Source organism: Quercus suber, unplaced genomic scaffold (genome assembly GCF_002906115.3).
Source record: "Quercus suber isolate HL8 unplaced genomic scaffold, Cork oak 2.0 scaffold_724, whole genome shotgun sequence".
Taxonomy (NCBI): domain Eukaryota; kingdom Viridiplantae; phylum Streptophyta; class Magnoliopsida; order Fagales; family Fagaceae; genus Quercus; species Quercus suber.
The window spans coordinates 28292-52900 of NW_027070164.1; the positions used below are offsets into that span (position 1 = coordinate 28292).

Consider the following 24609-nt stretch of genomic DNA (forward strand, 5'->3'; position numbering starts at 1 on the left):
GATAATACTTCTAGAAGGGAAAGGAATGTATCCCCCAAATTCTTTTTTAAACCAATTGAATAAACAAAACAACTTTTAAAAATAAAGTTATTAAGCAACAACTAGCCTGCTGCAGGTTGAATCCGTGGAAGCTGTGAAGAACATTAAGGAGATCGCGACCGTTGAAGGGGTTGGTTGTGTTATGATGGGACCGTTCGATTTGAGGGTCGGCATGGGGTGGTTGAGGGACCCAGTGAATGAGAAAGTGAAGTAGGCGACGAGGGTTGCTGAGAAGGCTGTGTTGGATTCTGATAGTGAGACCTACTTGGCTGGGTGTGCAATGCCAAATGATGGGCCTGTTGAACGTAAGAGACGTGGATATCATTTGGTGTGTGGTGGTGCTGATGTGGGATTGTTTAGGAGTGCCACTGTTGATGATGTGAAAAAAGGTTTAAGATGAATTAATCACAGACTACATAATGATCAGGGCCCCCAGTTCTTTGTTTTCTAGTTTATGTGTTTTGCTTTTATGTTTTGTGTGTGTAATTTCTTGGGTAAAAAGGTTCAGAAATCCTAGATTTCCAAGTTTCGGACTTTCTGCCATGGGCCATGGTAAGTTTAATTTGTCACCAAAACTAACATGAGAAACTAAGAGTTATGTCAGAATATTTTATTGAAATGATGTGAATATACAATAAGACCCATGAAATGAAAGGTCTGAATCAATATCTTACCAATAAAGAAAGGAAAATGGTCCATCAATGCTAATAATGTAGTCTTGTATTTATTTTGCTTGATTAGAACCCTTTTCTTTACTTTTGTAAGTTTGTCATTTTCCTCAATTAAGATTCCATTTTAACTTGGTCTCATGTATTTTCTACAACTTAAGCTAGCTATTTCCCAGCTCGATCTATTTTTTGGATTGTTCTCAACTTGTATTACAGTTAGAGGCTTAGAGCATGTAATTCTATAATACTTTTTTTTTTTTTGAGGAAAATGTCATTCTATAATACAATTGTAAAGTTTGGCATCAATAGCACACTCCACAGCCATCTAACTCCGAGTTTCAGCCACGTTGAGAATGTTTTTACCCAAGCTTTCAAGCAATCATCTACATAACTCCTCACTACCACCGCAATGTACTATTACCATTTAACCAAGCAGCATCATCAACATTTGTTTTCCACCAAAAACAAGTTGGTCTTTCTCACCGGAGTCGTTTAGAATTTTGTGGTGTTTAGGGGTCCTTCAAATCTTTGATAGTCCAAATGTATTTGATGAATCATACTACCTGCATTAACATAAGTTGTTATTGGGTAGAATCAGATATTGAATGATTCAGGCCGCTGGCTCAATACATTTTAGAGCCTAAGATAGGCAGATTTTAACGAATTTTTTAATATTTAAATATATATATATATATATTTTTTTTTTTGAGATACATATTGAATGATTCAGGCCGCTGGCTCAATACATTTTAGAGCCTAAGATAGGCAGATTTTAACGAATTTTTTAATATTTAAATATATATATATATATATTTTTTTTTTTGAGATACAAAATTGCTAATATAACTTTTGTATATAGATTTTATTAATATATCTTTTACGAGAATGATAATACGCTCATAATAAACTCATAACAATTTTTATTTTTGGTGTAAAACAATATAGGGTTTTAATTGTGTTGGATTTCTATTGGCTCAATATTTTAATGGCTTTCTTGAAAATTGGGAAAGAATGAAAAATCCACATATTTTTTCTTTTAAAAAAAAATTAGTTATCATTACAAAATTTTGAATTTTTTAAAAACAATTTTGAGACCTTTTGTTTATTTAATGAGTGCCTTAAAACCTTTTAATTTTAAATTTTTTTGGGGGGAAAAGTGAAGGCCTAAGTTGTAGGCCTTGAGCTAACACTAGAATGATGTATTATTGTATTAATCTTTTGGGTTTGTAATAAGTATTGTGAATAGTGTTGTGAAAAATAAACTTACTTACACAAGATTAAAGAAGAGAGAATAAAAATAGAAATAGAGAATTTATATGATTTGGTAATTTGTCTATGTTTACATGTAACGACAAAGAAAGTTTCATTATAAAATAAGAAGATTCTAATAGTAACATACAGGACCCTAAATACACCATTGGCTCTCTCAGACAAAAAGTTTATATTTACACTAATCTTGTAGCACCACACTTTCTCACACGTTACAATTAACAAAGCCTTAGCACATTCACCATATATATATACATATAAGTGCAAGTTAGCCAGAAGAGTCCTAAAACAAGTAGGACTTAATTTGCAAGTCCTATTACTACTTGGCTTATACTTCTTGCAGGACACCTCACTATTGACCATGTAAAAGTCACTGATTCAACAAATCTCCACATTGCCTTGAATCAGTCAAGTCCCATGAATTAACACATCTGTTGCCGCCACTATAGCCCCTTAGGGCTATCACAAGCTACAAACATTGACTGCGTCCAACCAATGCTTGAACTTTTGTTTGTTTAATGAGGGCCTTAAAACCTTTTAATTTTTTTTTGGGGGAAAAGTGAGGGCCTTAAGTCTTAGGCCTTGAGTCGACACTAAAATGATGTATTATTGTATTTATTTTTTAGGCTTATAAGAAGTATTGTGAATAGCAATTGAGAAATATTTTTATTTTAGGTGAGCAAATGAATTTTATTATAAAAGACAAAGCCAGGTTCCTTTTTCTCTTCCTTCCAGCAGAGAAGAGGGAACAATGGAGATGGGGATGGTTACTTCAAGGCTTCAGCACAAGAGATAAGACCCCATTTCGCAACATTGAGCGTAGCATTTGAGCATTGATCCTTAATTATAAATCTTGGCTAACCAATTTATTATACTCGAGGGATTTTTACATTTGAGAACTTCAATTTCATTTATTATCCTCTAGAGTTTTTGGTATTCCTTTTAATAGATCTAATAATATTCAAAATTTATGGAATCCGTTTTATGATAATTACTTTTTACCATCAGATCAAGATATCAATTGACTTTTAGTGTAGACAGAAATTGAATATTAAATTTTTTATTTGGTAATAAAATATTTTATTAATTAAGCTAATTAAAAGCCCAATCATTTTTGTCGTTTAAGGACTTCATTTCTAAATACATATTTTTCTCATAAGTTTTATTATGTTAACATGGTTTACTAATAAAAATGGTGAGAGTAATAAACTATAGTTAACCAAGTAAAAACTTAAAAATGATGTACTAATTAGTAATTACCAATATCCTGAAAAAAGAAAGTAAAAAATATTGCATTTCTAGCCTTACTTATTAGAAAACGTTGCATAAAAGCAAAACCAAAAAAATTAAAAAATTAAAAAATTAATCACTATTCATTAAAGTTCACATTTTCCAACATATAAGATAAGAACGCTGTCTTATCATGAGTAGACATTTTATTTTCCATCGTCAATAATATGTCACGCGTATTATTTAAATTTTTTTTTTTTCAAGTATTGCTTATTTTCTGGAAAACGGAAAAAATGGATGTACGGCCGCATGACGATGATGATAACAACAACCATAAAGTCTATCCAAAAAAACAATGATTCTATAGTAAATGCTCAATAAATTAATTAGAACCCGTCACGTAGATTCTTTTTTTTGATAGGACCGCCACGTAGATTCTTTCTTTAGTAAAAGATGTCCCATGAATATCAATAATAGATCCATCTATAATAAACTAACTAAATTTTATGCTAACCATTCAATTTACAACCAATCTACTGTGACAACATGGTTGGAGGACAATAGGCACTGTTTTTTTGGTTCTCAAGTCTCGCCTGCCTCGCTACAAAATAGCTCCCCACTACACCACTGACCACACCACATTTCTCTAAACAAAAAGTTACTCACAAGACAACCATGGCCTCCTCAGCCACCCCTCAAACCCTCAAAGCTCGTCTAAGCAAAGCTAATGAAGAACCCCTCTACGGTCTCTTCCTCGTTAGCTTCTCTCCCACCCTAGCTGAAATCGCAGGCCATGCAGGCTATGACTTCGTCGTCATCGACATGGAACACGGCCATGGCGGCATCTCCGACGCTCTCCCTTGTCTCCAAGCCCTGGCTGCAACTCAAACCCCAGCTATCCTTCGAATCCCTGAGAGTTCTGCAGCATGGGTCAAGAAAGCACTCGACTTAGGCCCACAAGGCCTCATGATCCCCATGATCGACGACCCTGAGTTGGCCAAGAACGCCGTCTCCTATTGTCGGTACCCACCAAATGGAGTCCGTGGAGCGGCCTTCAATGTTGTGAGAGCCTCCAAGTACGGTATCGATGAAGAGTATATAGACAAGTGTGAGAAAGAGTTGTTGATTATGTGCCAGGTTGGACTTGTCTCTTGAAATCTTATTTCAAAATTTTGAGTTTAACTATGAATATTTAATAAATTAATTAGGAAGTGTATATACATATATATATATATATTTTTTTTCATTCTATTTTATCTAAACCAAAGTAATTTGCATATACGATATAAATCTTTTAGTGAAGTTTAATTCATATTTTCAGTGGAACTTGTCTATAATAGCGCTGTACTCTATTATTACGTGAAAAGAAAATTATATAATTTGGATTAGATGGGCCCATAAAATTACTCATTTTCAAGAGAATAGTTATATTTCCAAACACCTTTTAAACAATCCTAATTAAGCAAAATAAAAATTTTAAATAATACTATTATTAACCTAAATTAGCTTGCAGGTTGAGTCCAAGGAAGCTGTGAAGAATGTAAAGGATATCGCTGCTGTTGAAGGGGTTGATTGTGTTATGATAGGGCCGTTGGATTTGAGTGTCAGTATGGGGTGGTTGAGGGAGCCCGTGAACGATAAAGTGAAGGAGGTGATGAGGGTGACTGAAAAGGCAGTGTTGGATTCTGAGAATAAACCCTACCTGGCTGGGTTTGCAATGCCAAATGATGGACCTGATGAGCTTAAGAGACGTGGATATCATATGGTGTGTGGTAATGTTGATGTGGCTTTGTTTAAGAGTGCTGCGGTTGAAGATGTGAAAAAGTTTAAGATGAATTGATCAAAGACTGCCTGTTAATCAGGGCCCAAGTTTGTTGTTGAATAAATCTAGAGATACACTTAAATGGCACGTTTAATTTCACAATTTATTGACATGTACAATTGTGGGTGATGGATAGTTTCTATCCTTTATTAATTTGTACACAAAAATAAACTAATTGTGAAATTAGACAATAAAATAATTTTACCCATGCTTTTGTGTGTGTGTGTGTGTGCGTGTGTGTGGGGCTTTTGTGTTTTATGTGTGTTTTATTTTGTTTTGGGGTGGTTTTTGGGTATTTTGGTTTAGAAATCCTAGGTTCTGTTGATGTGGGTTTCTTTAGCAAACCAGGGTCGAAAATCGAAGTTTTGGACTTACAGCCATGGGCGGCCTTTGTAAATTTTGTCACCAAAACTGTGAATAGATGAATAAATAAGAGTTGTGGTTGTATTGACTATTGATTGAAATGATGTAAATATTCAATAAAACCCATGAAATAGAAGTTCTTTATCAATATCTTACCATTGAAGAAAGAAAGTGGTCCATCAACACGAATAATGTAGTCTTGTATATTAGTTTGCTTGATTGGAACCCTTTTCTTTACTTATGTCTTTCTCCTCTCATTTCAGATGGTTCGTAGTTTTTCCAGTGTGAAAATTTATTGAAATGCAAATTAATTGGATGACTTTTTTTTCCTCTTTATTTATTTATTTATTTTTTAAATCATGCAAATTGGAGGACAAGCATCTTATATTGTTTCGGGTAAAGTATAATGTATCTCATTTGGTTTGGTGGTGTCACAATTTACTTCACAAAAGTTTCATTTGCATTATCTATATCTTTAAGACTTCAAGAGAACTCACATTGGCAAGTATATAATAGAAAAATATGTAAAATTTACATAAATGACACATGTTAGTCGGTGTATATTTGTGTAAATTACACTATAATTGTGTAAATTGCTTTTTCACCTATTATAGTTTTTGTGTAAATTTACACTAATACTATTCATTTCACATTTAATTTATTATCATTTTTTTACGTATCTTGATGATAAAAGAAGAGAGTGGATGGTGGTTGTTATGTATAAAAATAAAAAATAAAATAAAAAATAAGAAGATTTGATATTTTAATGAAATATAATATAAAATAGATAATCTGATCTGGGGTTTTTTAAAAAGTGAGTATGTAAAATAAATAAAACGTAGGTTCTTATGCTAAAATAGACAGAAATTTGTGTATGAGCTAATGCAAATGCTATAGTTGAACTTAGACATTATTTGTTTCAATGAAAAACCTTATATAAAAATAGTTTTCCATATTTTTCTATGTTTTGTGGTATCGAAAAAAGTGAGTCAAAGAAAAAAATATCGCTTAACTTCTTTTATTTAGTTTGAAACAAAATATAGTTGTTTTTTTGTTAAAATTTTCTTGAAAACAACTCGATCTCATGTGAATCTAAATAAGGAAAACAATTTTATCTCATGCAAAGCTAAATTAAAAAGTTAAGAGATAATTTTCCAATTCATTTTAAAGTCATTACTAAACATAGAAAAATAAGATAGTTTTCTAGAAAATGCTTTTTGGTTTTCTAGAAAAGGCCTTTTGGAAAGAGATATGTTACGTCCACAACATTTTCACGGTAAATCTTAAGTGATAAGTTGTTATTGGTTCTAATTTAAATCCACCATTGAAAAATTACTTTTTTTTTCTCACTAGTAACAACCAATAATAACCTATTAATTAGAATTTATTGTAAATATGTTGTTCATGTAATATTTCTCTTTTTGAAAAATGATACATTTTCTAGAAAATATTTTACCTAAAGCCATAAATTACTTGAAATGATGATATTTTTTTTTTTCTGAGTAAATGAAATGATGATAATTAACAATTCAATATTGCCTGCTTCTAGCCTACTATTAATTAAGACAAGCAACACGTCAGATATATAACCAAAAGTTTTTAATTAGAAGTGATTGCAAATCTGCAAAACATGTTTTAGAAAAAGTCCAAAACATTGCATCAAAACATATTTTTGCATGATGGCAAGCCGTTCTCTCAATTTTTGATTTTAACATAGAATTCATAGAAGGAGCCCAAAACAACATCCCCAATTTCCTTACTCGTGAACTCTGGCAAAATCTAGCCCAAAATGTCCAGAAAGAGGCTAACACAGCAGCCCTAACCCCCAAAGCTACCTAAACAGTCACCTCCCAGTAATACTAGTCAGGCAAAGAACCCTGGCCAGATAGTCCTAATTTCCCTAGTTTCCTTGGCCAATTGCTATGTGGTTTCTACAATCCTGAAACCAAATTATGAAAGGCCACTCCTAACCTAGCCCAGTTTAGTTCTGCCTTAGTATCCCTAGCACCTAGGGCAATAACCCATACACAGTAGATGATCCCTTTAGCCCCTTACAGTCCCAAAGATCATCACAGCCATCCAACAAGAAAAATAAGTCTCCTTACATTGATAAACCTTACATCTAGCACATCTTTTATATTGAACCGCACATGATCCATATAAAAGATCCATTGGCCCTAGCAATGGAAGTTTTGCCACCAAATTGGCACTTTCTTCCAAAAGTCCCAGAAAAATCCATCAAGTTCTATAAGAGTATTCTCACCCAAGAAAAGTCTGCTCGAATAGAAGACATCAAGTAAAAAATGGACCCCTCAGTCATCCTTTACCACAAGCTCATCATCATCAGGTTCATCAATTGCAAAGAATGGGGCCAACACCCCTCCTTCCTTAGAGCAATATAAGGCACAAGAATTCAATATAGTTATTATGACTATGTTGACACATTTGAAAAGATTTTATTTTATCAGAAAAAGAACTTTGATCATTCGTGGTTCTTAATGCCCGACAAAATTTCAATAGCCAAATTCTTGAATGGAAACATACTATTTGTTTGGAGAATTTGGACCAGTACGTTGAAGGAGAATGCCACCATAAACAATGTTAGAGGCATTTGTCTGGACAATCTTGAAGGAATTTAATGAGGGAATTCCTAAACAAGGGAGAGTCTTGATATATTTTTTGATTTGTTGGACAACTGATGTATGAGTTGGGGTCTAAGGATGTGGATTGTTTCGAAGTCTATCAAAAAGTGGTTTGCATTGCTGCCTAAGATTTTGATAGAAATCTGAAATATAATTTAAAGATCCTAAAAATCTTTGGAGCTGGGTTTTATCTAGGATTTGATCTGGAAATTTATTCGCAAATTGAATGGCTTTATCAATGGGTTTGATCAAACCATGATGGATGTCAAAACCTAAGAACCTAACACGTGTTTGGAAAAGTTTGATTTTTGGGGTTGAAACCATAAGACCATTGAGCTTGACTATATTGAGAAACGATCTCAAATGTTTCCAATGTTGCTCAATAGATTTTGAAAATAAGCACATCATCTATGTAAACAATAGAGTGACTATAGAATGGATTGAAAATCTCATTCATGATGTTTTGGAATTCACTAGGTGCATTATTTAGATCAAAAGGCATTACATTCCATTTGAACTATCCAAAGGGTGTAGTGAATGTTGTTTTATACCTATCAGACTCTTTGATTTGAATCTGTCAAAACCCACTTTTCATGTTGAACTTACTGAAAATGACTGCCCTACTAAGCCTATTAACTAGGTCTCCTTTATTTGGGATAGGATATCTAACCCATTCTAGAACTTTCTTAAGGGGCTTGTAGTTGATGACTAATTTGGGTACACCTTTCTCAATCTCAGTATTTTTCTGGACATAAAAGGATGGACATGACCAAGGTGACTTAGAATTTCTAATGATTCCTTTGCGAAAGGGGTCGTTTATCTTTGTTTAGCAAAATTTCCTGAGTTCTCGGCTCATTTGGATGGGTCGAGCTTTGGTTGAGATATCATTTTCCTTAAAATCTTTGACATATGGGAGAGTTACTTCATGTCTCTTTCTATGCCAAAAAGCCGTGGATAGATCGGAGCAAACTTCATGTTTGAGTTTTTCCTTAAGCTCTCTAATTTTGCTAAGACCATGTTGGCTGTCAGATTGGTTGACTCATCATAGACTTTTTTTTCTTCACCATCTGAAGGGTTTTGGTATGAGAGGCTTGCCTCATTATGACCTTGATGAAAGGTATTATCTTGATGCTTAATTCTCTGGTTAAGGAAATTGTGGTCAATCATAAGAACGGTTAAAGCCTGGTCAAGCTTTTTAACTTCTTCCTTGAGGGTTTTAATCTCATATTTAGTTTCCTTGATTTCATGTTGGAGGTCATTAACTGTGATTTCTTTCTTAGCTTTGGTAAACCTATTGAAGATTTTTTCGAGGTTAACTAGAGGTTCGGGGTGTTTGGGTTTGGTTTTCTTTTGTTTCTTTGACTAAATTGCTCTGAAACTTGCTAAGGTATTGGGTCTTAATAACTGGGTCTTCAACTTTATCTATTAAGGTGAGGAGAAGCTCCTATTGCTGGCTAAGAACGTTGATTGATTTGTTTTTGCAACAACTGTCCTTACATCCTATTCTGACGTCTAGACTATTAGACATACTAGATGACTCTCTAGAAGATGTGGATTGGTTTATCTGAAAGATTTCATTGTCACTAAAACTGTTAGAGGACTCACTGTTTGTGTGGTTGAGTTCTAAGAGCTCAAAGATTTCATCTTTGCTAGTTTGGTCACCTTGGAGGGTGTTGATTAAAGCTTTAGCTTTGGATCTATGCCACACTTATAACATTTACTATTTTTCTTATCGAATGTTTTCCCTACTGAATCTTTCCTTTTACCATTGACTTTATGGTAATCTTTAGATTTCTTGCTTTTCTTATAGAAATCATTTTTGCTGAAGTTATTGGGCTTCTTATGACTTCTAGATTTCCTTTTGGATGGGGCTATGGAAGGGAGAATATATATATATATATATATAAAGGAATGCATCAATATGTATATATTTTTTTTAAAGAAACAAATAAACATACAAGGAAGAGGAAAAACGATTCTAACACAAAGACTCACTACAAATTCCATTCAAAAGTTATAGTAACTTTTAAGGGAGTATATCAATAATTTCTATGTAATACTTTCTCAATGCAGATAACTTTTTATACTTGCTTATTTAGTTCTTAACTTCATTTTTGAGGATAAACTAAAAGTTATTAATTTACTAATGTTCCTATTATACCCCTACTTTATTTTCAAAACTATTTGAAAAGAAAACTAACAAATATTTAAAAAAAAAAAAAAATCAACCTAATTGGGACATGCACCTTTTTAGTTGTCTCATTAAGAATAATTCTCAGAGAAAAAAAAAAGCTAATAAATTTATTTAAGGATAGTTTTGTAAACTTATATATTTTTATAAGGTAGACAAGACAATAAATAATGTTTTCTTAAAAAATTTGACTTTTCAAACAGGACAAATAAATTAGGACGAAGGGAGTATGTATTTTGAGAAATAGTTTCAAATTATGGTGTCCACTTTTGATAATGGAACCCAATTAATACATATAATTGACATGTGATTCAATTCACTAAATATATCATATACAATTCAAGTGCTTTCTAATTTATTGATATTGTCAGATTCTCCCCATAAGCAAAACCTAGGTCTAAATGCCCCTCTTTCTCAAAAAAGAAAAAAAAAAAAGAAAAGGTCTAAATGCCCCTCTCTCTGCAAGTCACCATACAAATTATGTGTTTCTTGAAAACATAAATCAAATTGATTAATACAAAAAAGAGAAAAAGATAACTCTAATAAATTAGGAAAATGATATGTTCTCAACATTTTTATAACAAATTTTAAGTGGTAAGTTGTTATTTGTTGTTATGGGTGGGTAAAAAAGTAATTTAAATTGTGAGATTCAAATTAGAACTAATAACAGTTTACCACCTATATTTTTTGTGAAAGTGTTGTGAACGTAACACCCTTCAATAAATTATTATTTTTGAATAGTCTTCTCAATAAATTATTAGCAAGTAATTAAGGTATATCTAAGTTTTATGACTCTCCTTTTTGATACCTATTTTATCTATATGTTTCTCCAAAAAAAAAAAAAAAAAACTATATTGATATGATAATATATAAAAGAAAAGTTTTCGATTTTTTAGTTTTTAATTTTTATTGTCTTTTTGTAAGTTTTTTTAAAGTTTTTTCCTCATATATATATATATATATTAGAGAGAGAGAGAGAGAGAGAGAGATAATTTCTTTTTAGAATTACAAATAATACCAAAGTATATTACTTAATTAATTAGATAAAATTACTCAATATTAATTTTTTTATTAAATTATATTTTATATTTTCTAAATAATATTAATTAAAAATATAATTATTAATAAATATGTATTGTCAAACTTTTAGTCTTTCACCTACATCCTAAAGTCAAGGGCATTGTAACTTAATTAACATCTTTCTATATATAAAGTGTTTAGGGATTTAGAAAAGAAATGATTTGAGTTATGAGACTTGCAATATATTGTAACTATCTTAAATAAAAATTATATAACTACTTGTCTTATTTATTACTTAAATAAATATGTATTGTCAAATTTCCATTCAGCTTAATAAAATTTCTCATTCTCAAAAAAAAAAAGCTTAATAAAATTTCTTATTTCAATTTTTATAAAAAAAAAAAAAAAGGGTTATTTCTCATTTATTATTTATTACTATTATACATGGAAAATGGAGAACCCGGGAAATCCTAGAATTGAGGGTCTAAATCTAAATCTATTGAATTAACCCATTGCCTTTTTGATTCCACCAAAAAATGAAAATCCGGCCAACCACGAAAACGACATTCACGAAAACTCTGTTTTAACAACAATTCCACCTTTCCTTCCTCACCTTCTTCTGTGACTACGCTCTCTCTCTCTTAGATATTGATCTGCATAATGGAGCTCTTCTTCTTCTTGTTCTTTGGTTTACTCGCTGTAATAGTGGCAGCATTGGAGCTAAGCAAATCCAGCAAAGATCGCATCAACACCACCTCTGCTTTCAATGCCTTTAAGAATAACTATCTCGTCGTTTACTCTCTCATGATGGGTACACTTTTTTTCGATCTGACTCTTCATTCTTTTTTCTCATCTGGGTTTTGTTTATTCTAGCTAAATTCAATGTAATGTGGTCTTTTCTTATTGTTTTTTCATTTGGCTTTTTTGTTTTTTCTAGCTAATTTCAATGTAATGTGGTCTTTTCTTATTGTTTTTTCATCTGGGTTTTTGTTTATTCTAGCTAATTTCAATGTAGTGTTGACGTTCTTATTGTTTTGTAATCTGGGTTTGTTTTGTATTAGTGATCTATGATTTGGTTGGATTGTCTTGCTAATGTTTGCTTTTTCTGTGGGTTGGTTTTGTTGTTGGCATTATAATTGTGATTTTGGTCTGTTTATTTGCTGAGAAAGTGGAGGATGAGAATTGAAAAGAAAATTAAATTAAATTTGAGATTAAAGCGATAGAAAGAGGAATAAGAACCCAAATACGCTAAAAGGGCATGTCAATTAAGGAAGTAACGGATAGAATACAATGGCAGAAATGATACATGTAGCCAACTTTGACTAATTTGTTGAGGATCCATTGCTGACCCCAAAAATTTGGGACTTGGTGGTGGTTGTTGGATTAAGAAATGTAAAACTAGAGATTTGCTATCATAGTTTCTTTGTTGTTTTCCCCTCCCATCTTCATTTCAATTGTGGATAATGTTTTGGCTATCAAATGGGGTATCAAAGGTTGGGGCAGTGAATGCCTTTTTGTTTTAGTTGGTGTCAGGACAAACCTCTAGTTACTGTTTTTTTGTTGCTTCTGCCTTGTGATGCTGCTTTATGTTAATTTACATTCATTAATACTTTCATAAATGTATTTTCTTATTGTGTGTGCTTTGATCTGTTGGCAACTATGAAATGTATTGTTTATATTCTAAGAAAAATGGTTGATGATCATTAGTTGTCATAATTATTAAGGATTGCTTGAATTGACAACAACTGTTGGTGTTTGGAATCTTTGACATCTTCTACATTTTCTTGAATCTGATTTAATGGATTGCGGCAATAGCTGGGGATTGGTTGCAGGGTCCATATGTGTACTACCTCTACAGTACGTATGGGTTTGGAAAGGGGGACATTGGACATCTCTTTATTGCTGGGTTTGGATCCTCTATGTTGTTCGGGACAGTTGTTGGATCTTTAGCTGATAAACAGTAAGATCTCATAATTGATTTGTTTTTATTTGTTTGCGATTGAATGATTAATCTGTGACAAATTGTAACACCACATTCAGGGGTCGGAGGAGGGCATCTGTTACTTATTGCATTACTTACATTCTAAGCTGCCTCACCAAACACTCTTCCCAGTATAAAGTTTTAATGTTGGGACGAATATTGGGAGGCATTGCCACTTCTCTTCTTAACTCATCTTTTGAGTCTTGGCTTGTTGCAGAACACAATAAGGTATGTTACTGCTTTACTGATGTAGCGTAGTTCTGCATATCACATACACAACTGGTTTTAATATCTTGTTTAAAGAATATTGTACTGAGTGCACAAAAGTCTCACTTCTGCGGGGCTTGGGAGGATTTTATATCTGGTTTATGTTACAAAAATATTGATTAACATATTGTTGAGCATAGTTTTGTGGATAAACATATCCTGGTTGCCTGTTCCATAATCTGTGCATCATATGTGGGGGAGCCTGTCATTGACTCATTGATAGGCTCCAAAAAATGATGTCATCTCCTGCTATTACTTGCCAATTTTTATATAAAGATGTGGTAATTTAAATGGGCTTTTCAATGGAACACGGGATGTCAGACCTTTCAATGTAAACTTGACAGATGCCGCAAATTTTCGCTTGACAGATGCTTTGGATTTTTGCTTTCAAATTTGCCTTCTCTTATATGTTGTTTGTAACTTATAAAAATACTGGTTGATATTTGCAGAGGGGTTTTGATCAACAATGGCTTTCGGTAACATTCTCTAAGGCAATATTTTTTGGCAACGGTTTGGTTGCCATTTTATCTGGGTTGTTTGGAAATTTACTAGTAGATACACTAGGACTTGGCCCTGTTGCTCCTTTTGATGCTGCTTCATGCTTTCTGGCAATTGGCATGGCAATTATATTGTCATCATGGAGTGAAAACTATGGTGACCCTTCAGAAAACAAAGACTTGCTTACCCAGTTTAGGGGTGCTGCTGTGGCCATTGCCTCTGGTGAATCCCTAAATTTGTGTTTTCATTTTGTTTTAATACTTTCTCTTTTATAATGGAAGTTAGCTGCATTGGGTTTTTTTATGGCAACCCACATAATTGATGCAGGACAAAAATCTCCAAGGATATTTCAAGGAAAACAAAGCACAGAGAAAAAGAAAAAGAAAAACTAGGAACTAACACTTAGACTTGCTTGGAATCAATGCCAAGCAAAAGAAAACAAAATCTAGGAATCATTACCTAGGGTGCCTGGAATTAGCACAAATCTATTGAAGGAAAACTCCAACACTAATTGTATTATTCAAGCAATCTGTAAACAATTCTGAACTATAGGTTCTAAAAAATAGAGTTCCAAATTTATTATGCTAGTAAGGAAAGGAAACAATTCTACTTATCAAAGAAAAGGAAAGGAAGCAGTTTAACCAATTACATAAACTAAATAAAATACATCCTAGATTGATTAGGCCTTATGCCCAACTAGTAGCAGGCTCCATCCGTAAAGCCACTAGCATGACTGTCTTTTCTTGCAACCAATTTCATAAGTATGTGTAATTGGGGGATTGTATTCACCCCTACACCACAAAATTACATCATTCATGTTATGAATTAATGAAAATATTAGTACATGAGATAAAGATTAGTAGAGATGTGACAGTGCAACTTGTTGCTTTACCTCCCCCCTTGGTTCCTTTTCCTGAACACAAGGATTTGTGCCAATGATCCTTAGGTTAAGTGGTACTTGGTGTTTCCAATGGAGATTTCTAGTGTTTAAATCCCCATCCTCCACTTAAAATTTATTCAAAATACTTAGAAAACACACACACAAGGTTTGCAGACTCCTAGGGCTTTTAATGGCCAAAAATTGAACAATTTATGTTGATTGCAGTCATGTTGACCAAAAAAATTGAAATGCAGATAAAATCAATTGACTTTCTTTATGCTCTATCCATGAATGCTTGTTCTCTTACAATGTTACATTTAATGTGGGATCAGACGAGAAAATTGCATTGCTGGGTGCTATACAGTCCCTATTTGAAGGCTCAATGTACACCTTTGTATTTCTCTGGACTCCTGCTTTGAGCCCAAATGATGAGGAAATTCCACATGGTTTCATTTTCGCGACATTCATGCTGGGGTCAATGCTAGGAAGTTCCTTTGCTTCTCGATTAATGGCACGCTCATCTATCAGAGTTGAGAGCTACATGCAGATAGTTTTTGTAGTCTCCTCAGTTTCCCTTCTGCTCCCCATTATAACTAGTGTATGTTGTGGATTTTGATTCCCATATTTCTTTATTTATATAAATTCTAACACATTTTTTTTTATGCATATGGTATTGCTTATTTTCGTTGGCTTATTTTTCTTAAAAAATATGTTGGGCTAAAGTACAATTGTACTTAGAAAAAGTGAAGCATTTAAAATGAGCACATAAACCAAAAAAGCTAGAAATAAGCTATACCAAATGGCCTCTTAAGATCTGGTTACGGTGGAAATACTGGTTGCTTTTGTTAATTTGTTTGTGAATTTGGAACAGTTCCTGGTACCACCTTCCAAAGTGAAAAGTGAAAGTATGTCATTTGCGGGGTGTATTCAAGTTGTTGGCTTCTGTACGTTTGAGGCTTGTGTTGGGATATTCTGGCCATCTCTCATGAAGATGAGGTCCCTATACATTCCTGAGGAGTCAAGAAGCACCATAATGAACTTCTTTCGCATTCCTCTCAACATCTTTGTGTGCGTTGTGCTGTACAATGTGAGTGACACTATTGTTTATTTGATTTCTTCTAGAAAATAAGTGTGAAGATATTTTTTGGGGAGGGGGGCATTGATAATCTCTACTTGAAATGAGTCTACCACTAGTAGGTGACTTAATGAATAGATCAAATTGGAATATGAAAGCACCATGTCCTATTACTGGCCTTCTCTTAATCTCTCTATTACTAAGAATTAGTTTGCATGGCTTCTCTTTTGAAGGTTGATGCGTTTCCCATCACCATCATGTTTGGCATGTGCTCGATTTTTCTCTTTGTGGCTGCTTTACTGCAGAGGCGGCTAATGGTAATTGCTGACAGTCAAAAGCCAACAAGTAAGTTCTGCAATTTGCCCTAAAATGTTACTATATACTTTTGAGTTAAAATGGGCTAAAACACAAGTTATTTTATGTATTAAATATCTCACTGTTTTACCTAGAGGCTGTAAGTTTCTGACAATTTAGGTTCATTTAAAACCCTATGTTTATGAAATGATCATTAATCATGAATGTTTTTCATACAGAACCACAAGACTGGACAGCACTTGACAGGGACATGGAGGCGGAGCCGTTGAATGTTAATTGATGTGAATAAGAATAACCTCTGGAATTTTTGAAGGTTAAAACCAGCAACTTTGTCTTACTTGGAATTGATGGAGGTGAACTCTGGTTGCTGTCTGGCTAATAAGGAAAGGGAGAATGTGGGTTAATTCCTTCTTGAAAAGAAAGCATAAATGATTTTCAGGGGAGCAATCAGCTGGTGACTATAACATAAAGAAACTTAGGTAAAAGAATGATAGTGTTAGTACTTTTAGATCATGTCTTCTGCAATTCCTCTAAAATGGTGCCACATAAGCTCAGGCAATTTTAAATTCAGTGTTTACGATTATATATAATGATGGCTGTAAAAACATTATTATTTCATTTTTTTCCCCTATTCTTAAATTCATTTCTAAATTTTTATGTTATAATTTCTCCCCCTTCTGTAGCACCATATTTTGTTAATATAGTCTCTTGCAATTGTCAAATGTATCTATCTGGATGAATAAGATATTACAGGAGTTTATGTTACTTTAATTCCATTGCTGTGTGTGCTTGCTTTTTTTTTTTCCCCATTAATTTTTAAACTGATAGTCTCATTATTGCAATTTATGAAACTTAAAATGAATTGAGTTAAGATTTGATGATATAGAGAAGATTGATTGAACGTCTAGGACATTGAAGTAATTTTGTTAATACAAGTAGTTCTGGTTTCATACGTGATTTCAAAGAACCTACCAAATTGCTTACATATAATAATTTGTAAAAATTGTTCCATGAAATGGCCCAAAAGATTCGATTGCTGTCATTGTTGGTGGTAACTTTAAATTATCAAGTGTTTTGATTTTGTTTTTGTTTTAGTTAAGAAATAATAAAACAAAGAAAAGAAAATCTTATGAAACGGCAGGAGCTTGAGGAAGAGACAATATGGCTTTGAATTTGGTTTGTGACAACATTCTTCTGACTTGGATACCTTAACCATGAACTCTCGCTCTTGACTAGATGCTGGTAACTTTCTTGTCATATTGGACCAGTTCTTTTGATCAAGAGAACAGTAAACTATAGAGCTTGCAATACAAATTCTTAGCCCCAAAGCAAATGAAATCATGTTTCCTGATTAGAATTTACACGTTACCAGCAAGCAACATTTCTGTGGCTAACCTGTTAGCTTTAATTCTACTATTTTTTTCATCAATTGCAGCTGGTTACCAGTTAGTGAAGATCCTTGTGAGGCTTGTACCACAAAGTTCCCACGCTTTCATAAACGTGCATACCAGCTTGTCCACGTAGAGATAAATTGTTAAAAAAAATGGTTTTACCACGGAGAAGTCAAAAATATTTCCATTGGCAAATTACATATAGAACAATATTGGCAAGAAATATACAATGAGACAATGAAGTTTGAGCTGTATCTCCTTCTGTTCATTGGACTGGTTTTTGTTCAAAATTGAAAGGGGAGTCGAAATCGCAGAAGACTAAACCATGTGAGAGGAGACAGGAATCTCTTGTCTTCTTCACGTGATGATGTGATTATAAAAAAGTGAATTATAGTCTCTCTTCCACCTTCAAATTGCAAACCCATTCTGAGCTGCACTTGACAATATCCAACTGGCCATGTGCCATTATTAGCCTCTTGATTGACTCTCTTTCTCAGTTGTAACCTTCTAAAGAAGTCGGGTAAATGTCCTTCTATCCTATGTCTTTTGGGTATGTATAAAGTATAACTAATAATGGCTGAGAGCTAAAACATAATTTTTTCACCGTTTATTAATAAGAACAATTATGATTAGAAAATCATTTTAATATGGATCTATTATTGACACAATTTTATTTTGTATCAACTACAACAATTTTTTGTTGATCCCAGAGGACTTCCTCAAATAACCAGCACAAGTTACATCTTACTAGGAAGAGGGGCATTCAGGTAAATTGGCTCCAACTCAGTTACTTTTGCTAAACCCATCAGTCTACAAGGACTAGAACCAATAAGATTTAGTCTACGCTGTCCTGACCCCTCTCAGAGTCATAAATTTGAGAGAGACATAGAGACACAGAGAGAGTGTGAGAGGATCTAAGATGGCTAATCTTAAAAGTAGCGGATACTACTTCTTGTTGGCTTTCCAGTTCCTTGTGTTAATTCAAACCAAAGTTTTGAGCTACCAGTACAAGGTTGGAGATTTGGATTCTTGGGGAATACCCACTTCAGCAAATCCACAAGTCTACACCTATTGGTCCAAGTATCACACTCTCAAGATTGGAGATTCTCTCTGTAAGTTTCTTTCTTTCTTTCTTTCTCATATCCTTCATTTTGATCCTTGAAAAAAACAAAAAATCATAGCTTTTGACACTTACGGGTTCATTTTCTCTCTCTATTTGTTCAGTGTTCTTGTACCCACCAAGTCAAGATTCATTGATACAAGTCACGGAACAATCCTATACTAGCTGCAACCTTACAGATCCAGTACTGTACATGAACAATGGCAACTCTCTTTTCAACATTACCGCATATGGGGACTTCTACTTCACCAGTGGAGAGAAGGGTCACTGTGAAAAGAATCAGAAGCTCCACATTTCAGTGTTATCTGCTACTGCGCCTGCATATTCTCCTTCCAATGGTCCTAGTGCATTTTCACCCTCTTATCCCAATGTTTTTGGTTCAATCCCACAACCACCTTCTTCTGCTTTATCTGCTTCTTCTTCACATTCACTAAGCATTCCAGTCTTCATGGCATCTCTTACTGGATTTTTGGTATGTGCATTAGTCGGTGGCATCAAGTGAAGAACATGATTATTTATTCTTTGTTTCCCACTTTGGTATTGAATTTTTTTTTTTTTTTTTTTTGGGTTCCATTCATTTTGGTTCGTAAGTCTCATGGCATATTGGAGTAATATAGTTTGGATTTCTTTGTAATTCTTTAAAAGCAATTAAATACAGTGGTTCAAATTTGATCTGGTATTGTTGTATATGACTGTTATTTCAATGTTATGCATTCTCTCTTTTGAAATTCTAAATGAGAGTATCGATGAACTGTAAAAAATAAAATAAGATTTTCTGTTTTGCTCTTTTCTAAAAAGAAAGAAAATATAACATTACTTTCTACTTTCGATGTAAAAGAAAGAACAAAAATCAATCTGTAATTGTATAGGTTCAAGACAACACAACACGGCCCGATATTATCGCTAGTGTCAAGGATCCCTGTTCCATTAATTTATGTATTTGCCAGCTGGATCCTGGTAGTGCATTTTGCCTCCAACAGTTTCTCTTCCTGTGGGTCACATATTCACAATATATAACAAATTTTACAGTTTTTTTTTTTAATAAAATTTCTTGGTTGTAATTTGAGTAGGTTACAGAAGCATTTAATCATGGACATTTTCGTTAAAAATGAGAAAATTAAGTGATAAGATTAAGAATACCGAGAATCATGCTGTATGATTCATATGAATCACAAATTCACAATATACCATTTGGACCTTGGAAACAATAATGGTAAAATTTGTGGCATGCTATAGCAGTTGGTCACAAATTTTCTGAAAACTTTGACCAAAAAAAGTGGAGGAAAAAGAAAAAAGAAAAGGAGGGGGTGGGCTGGTTTGTAACGGTGAAATTGGAATTACCCCACCAAAGTGCTGACTATGATGCAATGGCCCAAAACTTGTGAAGCTCCCAATTTCACAATGCATATGATGTAATCTACTAAAGAATATGTTGTGAACATGTTGTGGACGTAGCACTTTTCATATACTATTATGTCTTTCACATTCTATCAAAAAAAAAGAAAAAGTCTTTTACATATGAGTGGATTCTATTGTCGGTGGGCTACACAAATTTCACCATCTGTTGTGAGGGGATATAGTACATTAAATGTGCATTTAGATATCGTTTATTTTATTGAAAATTAAAAACTTATTACTGAAAACATTATAACAAAATATTTTTTATTACTCAAATTTACTGTTCATCTGCAATTTGCACTTGGCTGGTCCATGAATAGTGCCATGCACCAGCCAAAAACGCAGCTTACCAAAATGTAAACGTAAACACAGCTTACCCAAACGGAGCTTAAATATACAAAATAATTTCTATGATATAGATTGGTAATAATATAGAAATGGACAAAGTTTGGCTTCAAATATATTTGAAGTAACATGCTTTAACCCTTAAAAGGACTATGGCATTTGTCTTAACACATGTGATATAAATAGATGTCATTTCCTGATTGGGGGATTAATATACAAGATTCTAAACATGTTTGGAATCAAATTTTTTCCAATAGAAATAAATTGCAAATGATTTATGATATTGGTCAAATCTATAGTTATATATATCTAAAATTTGAAGCGTAACATTTATTGTTGCTACGTTCTAGTTGAACCACATCGGTAGCCATGTTATTATCCTTTTTCTTTTCAGTTTTTCCTATAATTTTTTTAACATTTAAATTGAATTAAAAACTCTATTAATCTTATTTTTAACTATTCTTCTTATTATTAAATTGTCAATTTATTGTTACACTTTCTCCAATCTTTTTCATTACTTTTACATTTTCATTTTCCTACTGCTTTCATCTTAATATTTCTATTTCTCTATCCCCTTATCTTCCTTTATTTTAGTTTTTCTTATTCTCATTTTCTTACTATAAATTTGTCATTTCCTCTCCCATTCTATGCATAATTTTCTATTTTCCCATACAAAAATGTTCTCTCTCTCTCTCTCTCTCTCTCTCTCTCTATATATATATATATATATATATATGTGGTGGATTTTTTTTTCTTGCATCTCTAATTTAGATTAACGAATTTTCATATTCTTTAGAATTCTACTTTGTGTTTTAAGTTGTTATCTTTTTCATTCTCTTTTATGTTACATGTTATCCTATTGCATTATAAATATAATATATAGGAATATAATATTATTCTATTACATAGCATAACTAAAAAATTTGGTGTTTATTGCTATACATTTAATTTTTAATATTTTTCTTCTCATCTTATTTTATTCAACATTTAAATTCATCCACACCCTCAAATCATTTATATTTTCCCTCATTTTTTATTTTGAAAAATTAAACATATTATATTTTACTTAAATTCAAATAAATAAAAATTGTTCTCATAAAATCTTCCCAAGAAATGTTACAACGCATCAATCAAAAAACTTGAAATTTTCATAATTATTGAAAGAGAATTGCCAAATTTTTTAGGCAACATCAAGATAAGGTAAACAAATTTAATTTTTAAGTAGCAAAAATTGCCCACATTATTTCAACCCTTATGGAAAAGAGGATTTACATGTAACATGCAAAATGTGCTCAATTTACCTGGAGATATACAAATTAGTCAACTGAATATGGTAGACTTAAAGGTTTCAAAAATTAAATAAAACAATTCTACAATAATAAAAAAATATTTTGCAATAAATATGATTATGAGATTTGATCTGAAATTTGAAGCTGATATAGGCGGAATCAAGAAGCTTTCAGTGGGCAGAACAATGACTTATCCACCATCAAATTATTGGAATTGTTTTACAAGCTATTTGTTCGTTTAAAATAGGATGATGGATTTATAATAGGAGTATGAAACTTCCACTAGGTAGTTTACAATCATATCAATTATATGCTTTATAATAAAAACATGTGTATCTAACAAATCATAAAAATGCTATTGAACTAGTTAAAGGCCGATAAACAATAATGAAATAAATAATTATTATATTGTATTGGTATAATAATAATAATAAAAATAAGGAAATCACCTTTAAAAAATAATCACGCGCAATGCTCGAGTCCCTGACTAGTTATATTATAAAAGAAAAAGAAGAAAAAAAAAGGCAAATAGGGTGGCTCTTTAATCCGACTTAATAATTTAAATTCTATAGGGAGAGAGATGCATCAGAGAATCATGAATCTTCCATATCAACAAACTAAACTGATTATTCAAGATTATAGTCACCGAGTATTAATTCTAAGGATAAAAATATAATAACCAAAAGTATAAGATAATCCACCCTCCAAAAATAAAACAATAAATGACTTAATTATTTTTATTGAAAAACTAAATTAGCAAATCAAGAAGCAGAATGAAAAACCCTTGCTGTATGCATTATAGCAGAATCAAGCAAAATTCGTTATAGGCATACATACATATATCTATGAGTAACAATGGTAAATAAACAGCTCACGAACAGTTAAGTGTGCATTGAACACTCCTAAGAAATTAGGATCTAAAATTCAAAAGATCTAACTCTAGATAAGAAAATTACACAAAGAAAGAATGTACCACAGAAGCAGTGATCTCAACATAACCAATAATGATCTAGACAACATCCAGATACTCAAACTCTTGAATAGCTACGTCTTGAATTATTTTGGCTAGGCCTTGAGCGGTAGGTACATATACGAAGATAGTTGAATTTCTAAACTGTTCGTTTAGAGGCAAACAAGTCAAAAAAACCCACAGGAATTAGGTAAATCAATTTACAATGAAGTGGAGATCGCTTAAGGTTGTAACGTCCAAAATCGGGTTGGTTAATCTGAGCTTCAACAAGAATATCCATTGATAATGGATTAATGTGGACATCGGATCCTGTCACGACAAGGAAATAGCCCTATTGCACCAAAACAGAAAACAAAACAAATGCCAATTTAGAAGCATTAAATTATATATAATAATAATATTATTATTAAACCAAATATAACATGAATAAACTAATAGTTATGGATATATTAACTTAATGGCAACAAAATAGAATGAAAAAAAAAATGTTACAATTCATATTTAGTATATTAGAATTATCATCAAATTCGGGAAAACAATAGGACGTCAACGAAGAAACAAAGAGAGAATGAGAGATTTATGGGTAATAAAGAGTATATGGAGAAAGGAAAAATAAAAATAAAAATCAAACATCAATTAGTAACCATTAATTGGAAAACAAAGCGGCTGATAGGAGGAGTAAAAATAAAATAGAGATGACCTTACAAATGTCATTAAAAACTTTACAATGCAATAAAATCAATCGTTACTTTTGCTTAATTAAATTATATAATAAAAAAGTAAATACAATTATACAAAATTTAAACTCAAAACCAATCAAACTCTAATAAGGAAAACCATATTTCTTATCATAACTAAAAAGAAGATGTTCCCTGTAATAATAGAAATACATAGGAAACAAAGTAGGAAAAATTTTAAATCCAATTTTTGACATTTCATTTGACTTTATTTATAAATAATAAAAATACAAAACAAAAATATAAAAGAAAAAAACCTTAAATGTTTATAATCTTCAATCTTCACACACCTTAACTTTTAAAAATTTAATGAACGGTTCTATGGTTTTACCTTTCATTTAATGTCTCTATTATGCAAATAATCCACCAGTAAAATATGATAATGGTAAAAACGTTACAAATGAGTTCATGAAAAAAAAAATGATAAAAATAATTAGTTACTATCATTACGGAATAGATGTCTCTATTTTTACGTATCTATGGAAGTGAAATGTATAGAGGTTTATTTTTTTATTTTTTTTTTAAACGAGAAATGTATAGAGTTTAAGGTATATATATAAATATTCACATTAAAAAAAAAAGTATAGGTAAATGCTTAAAAAGTATATGTAAAGGTTTTAAAAAAGTATATATTTATATGTAAAGGTTTTTTATTAACTCAAAAACAATTGTTAATGACTACAACAATCACTACTCCATAAAATCACACACAACACTATATTTAATATCCTAAACAATTTATAAATTACAACACAAATCCATCATACAAATACACAATCAAAACAAAAGCATACAATATGAATTACCTTTTCAATTATTACTTGAATTTTCACAATTATTGATGCCAAAGTTTTTAGGCAACATCAAGACAAGGTATACAAATTTTAATTTTTAAGTTCCATAGTAGCAAAAATTGTCCACGTTATTTCAATCCTTATGGAAAAGAGGATTTACATGTAACATGCAAAATGTGTTCAATTTACTTGGAGATGTTCAAATTAGTCAACGAACTATGGTAGAATTAAGGTTTCAAAAATTAAATAAAAAAATTTTACAATAATAAAAATTTTTTTGCGATAAATATGATTATGAGATGCAT

At 32.0% G+C, this 24609-nt stretch overlaps 3 protein-coding genes across 3 annotated transcripts; all 3 read left to right on the top strand.

The window, feature by feature from the left end:
• The first annotated feature begins 3730 nt into the window (after positions 1 to 3730).
• LOC112025295 (uncharacterized) lies at positions 3731 to 5492 on the top strand. Its single transcript, XM_024057944.2, has 2 exons — positions 3731 to 4343; positions 4720 to 5492. The coding sequence occupies exons 1-2, from the start codon at positions 3882 to 3884 to the stop codon at positions 5044 to 5046; spliced, it is 789 nt and encodes a 262-aa protein (XP_023913712.1). The 5' UTR covers positions 3731 to 3881; the 3' UTR covers positions 5047 to 5492.
• Positions 5493 to 11710: 6218 nt separating this feature from the next.
• On the top strand, positions 11711 to 17036 carry LOC112016573 (uncharacterized). The gene is made up of 8 exons (XM_024049126.2): positions 11711 to 12055; positions 13060 to 13204; positions 13285 to 13453; positions 13942 to 14212; positions 15203 to 15468; positions 15742 to 15957; positions 16179 to 16290; positions 16479 to 17036. Exons 1-8 carry the CDS (start codon positions 11905 to 11907, stop codon positions 16538 to 16540), a joined length of 1392 nt encoding a protein of 463 aa, XP_023904894.1. The 5' UTR covers positions 11711 to 11904; the 3' UTR covers positions 16541 to 17036.
• Positions 17037 to 18390: 1354 nt separating this feature from the next.
• Positions 18391 to 19506, top strand: LOC112016574 (early nodulin-like protein 8). Its single transcript, XM_024049127.2, has 2 exons — positions 18391 to 18763; positions 18876 to 19506. Exons 1-2 carry the CDS (start codon positions 18571 to 18573, stop codon positions 19271 to 19273), a joined length of 591 nt encoding a protein of 196 aa, XP_023904895.1. The 5' UTR covers positions 18391 to 18570; the 3' UTR covers positions 19274 to 19506.
• Positions 19507 to 24609: the final 5103 nt, after the last annotated feature.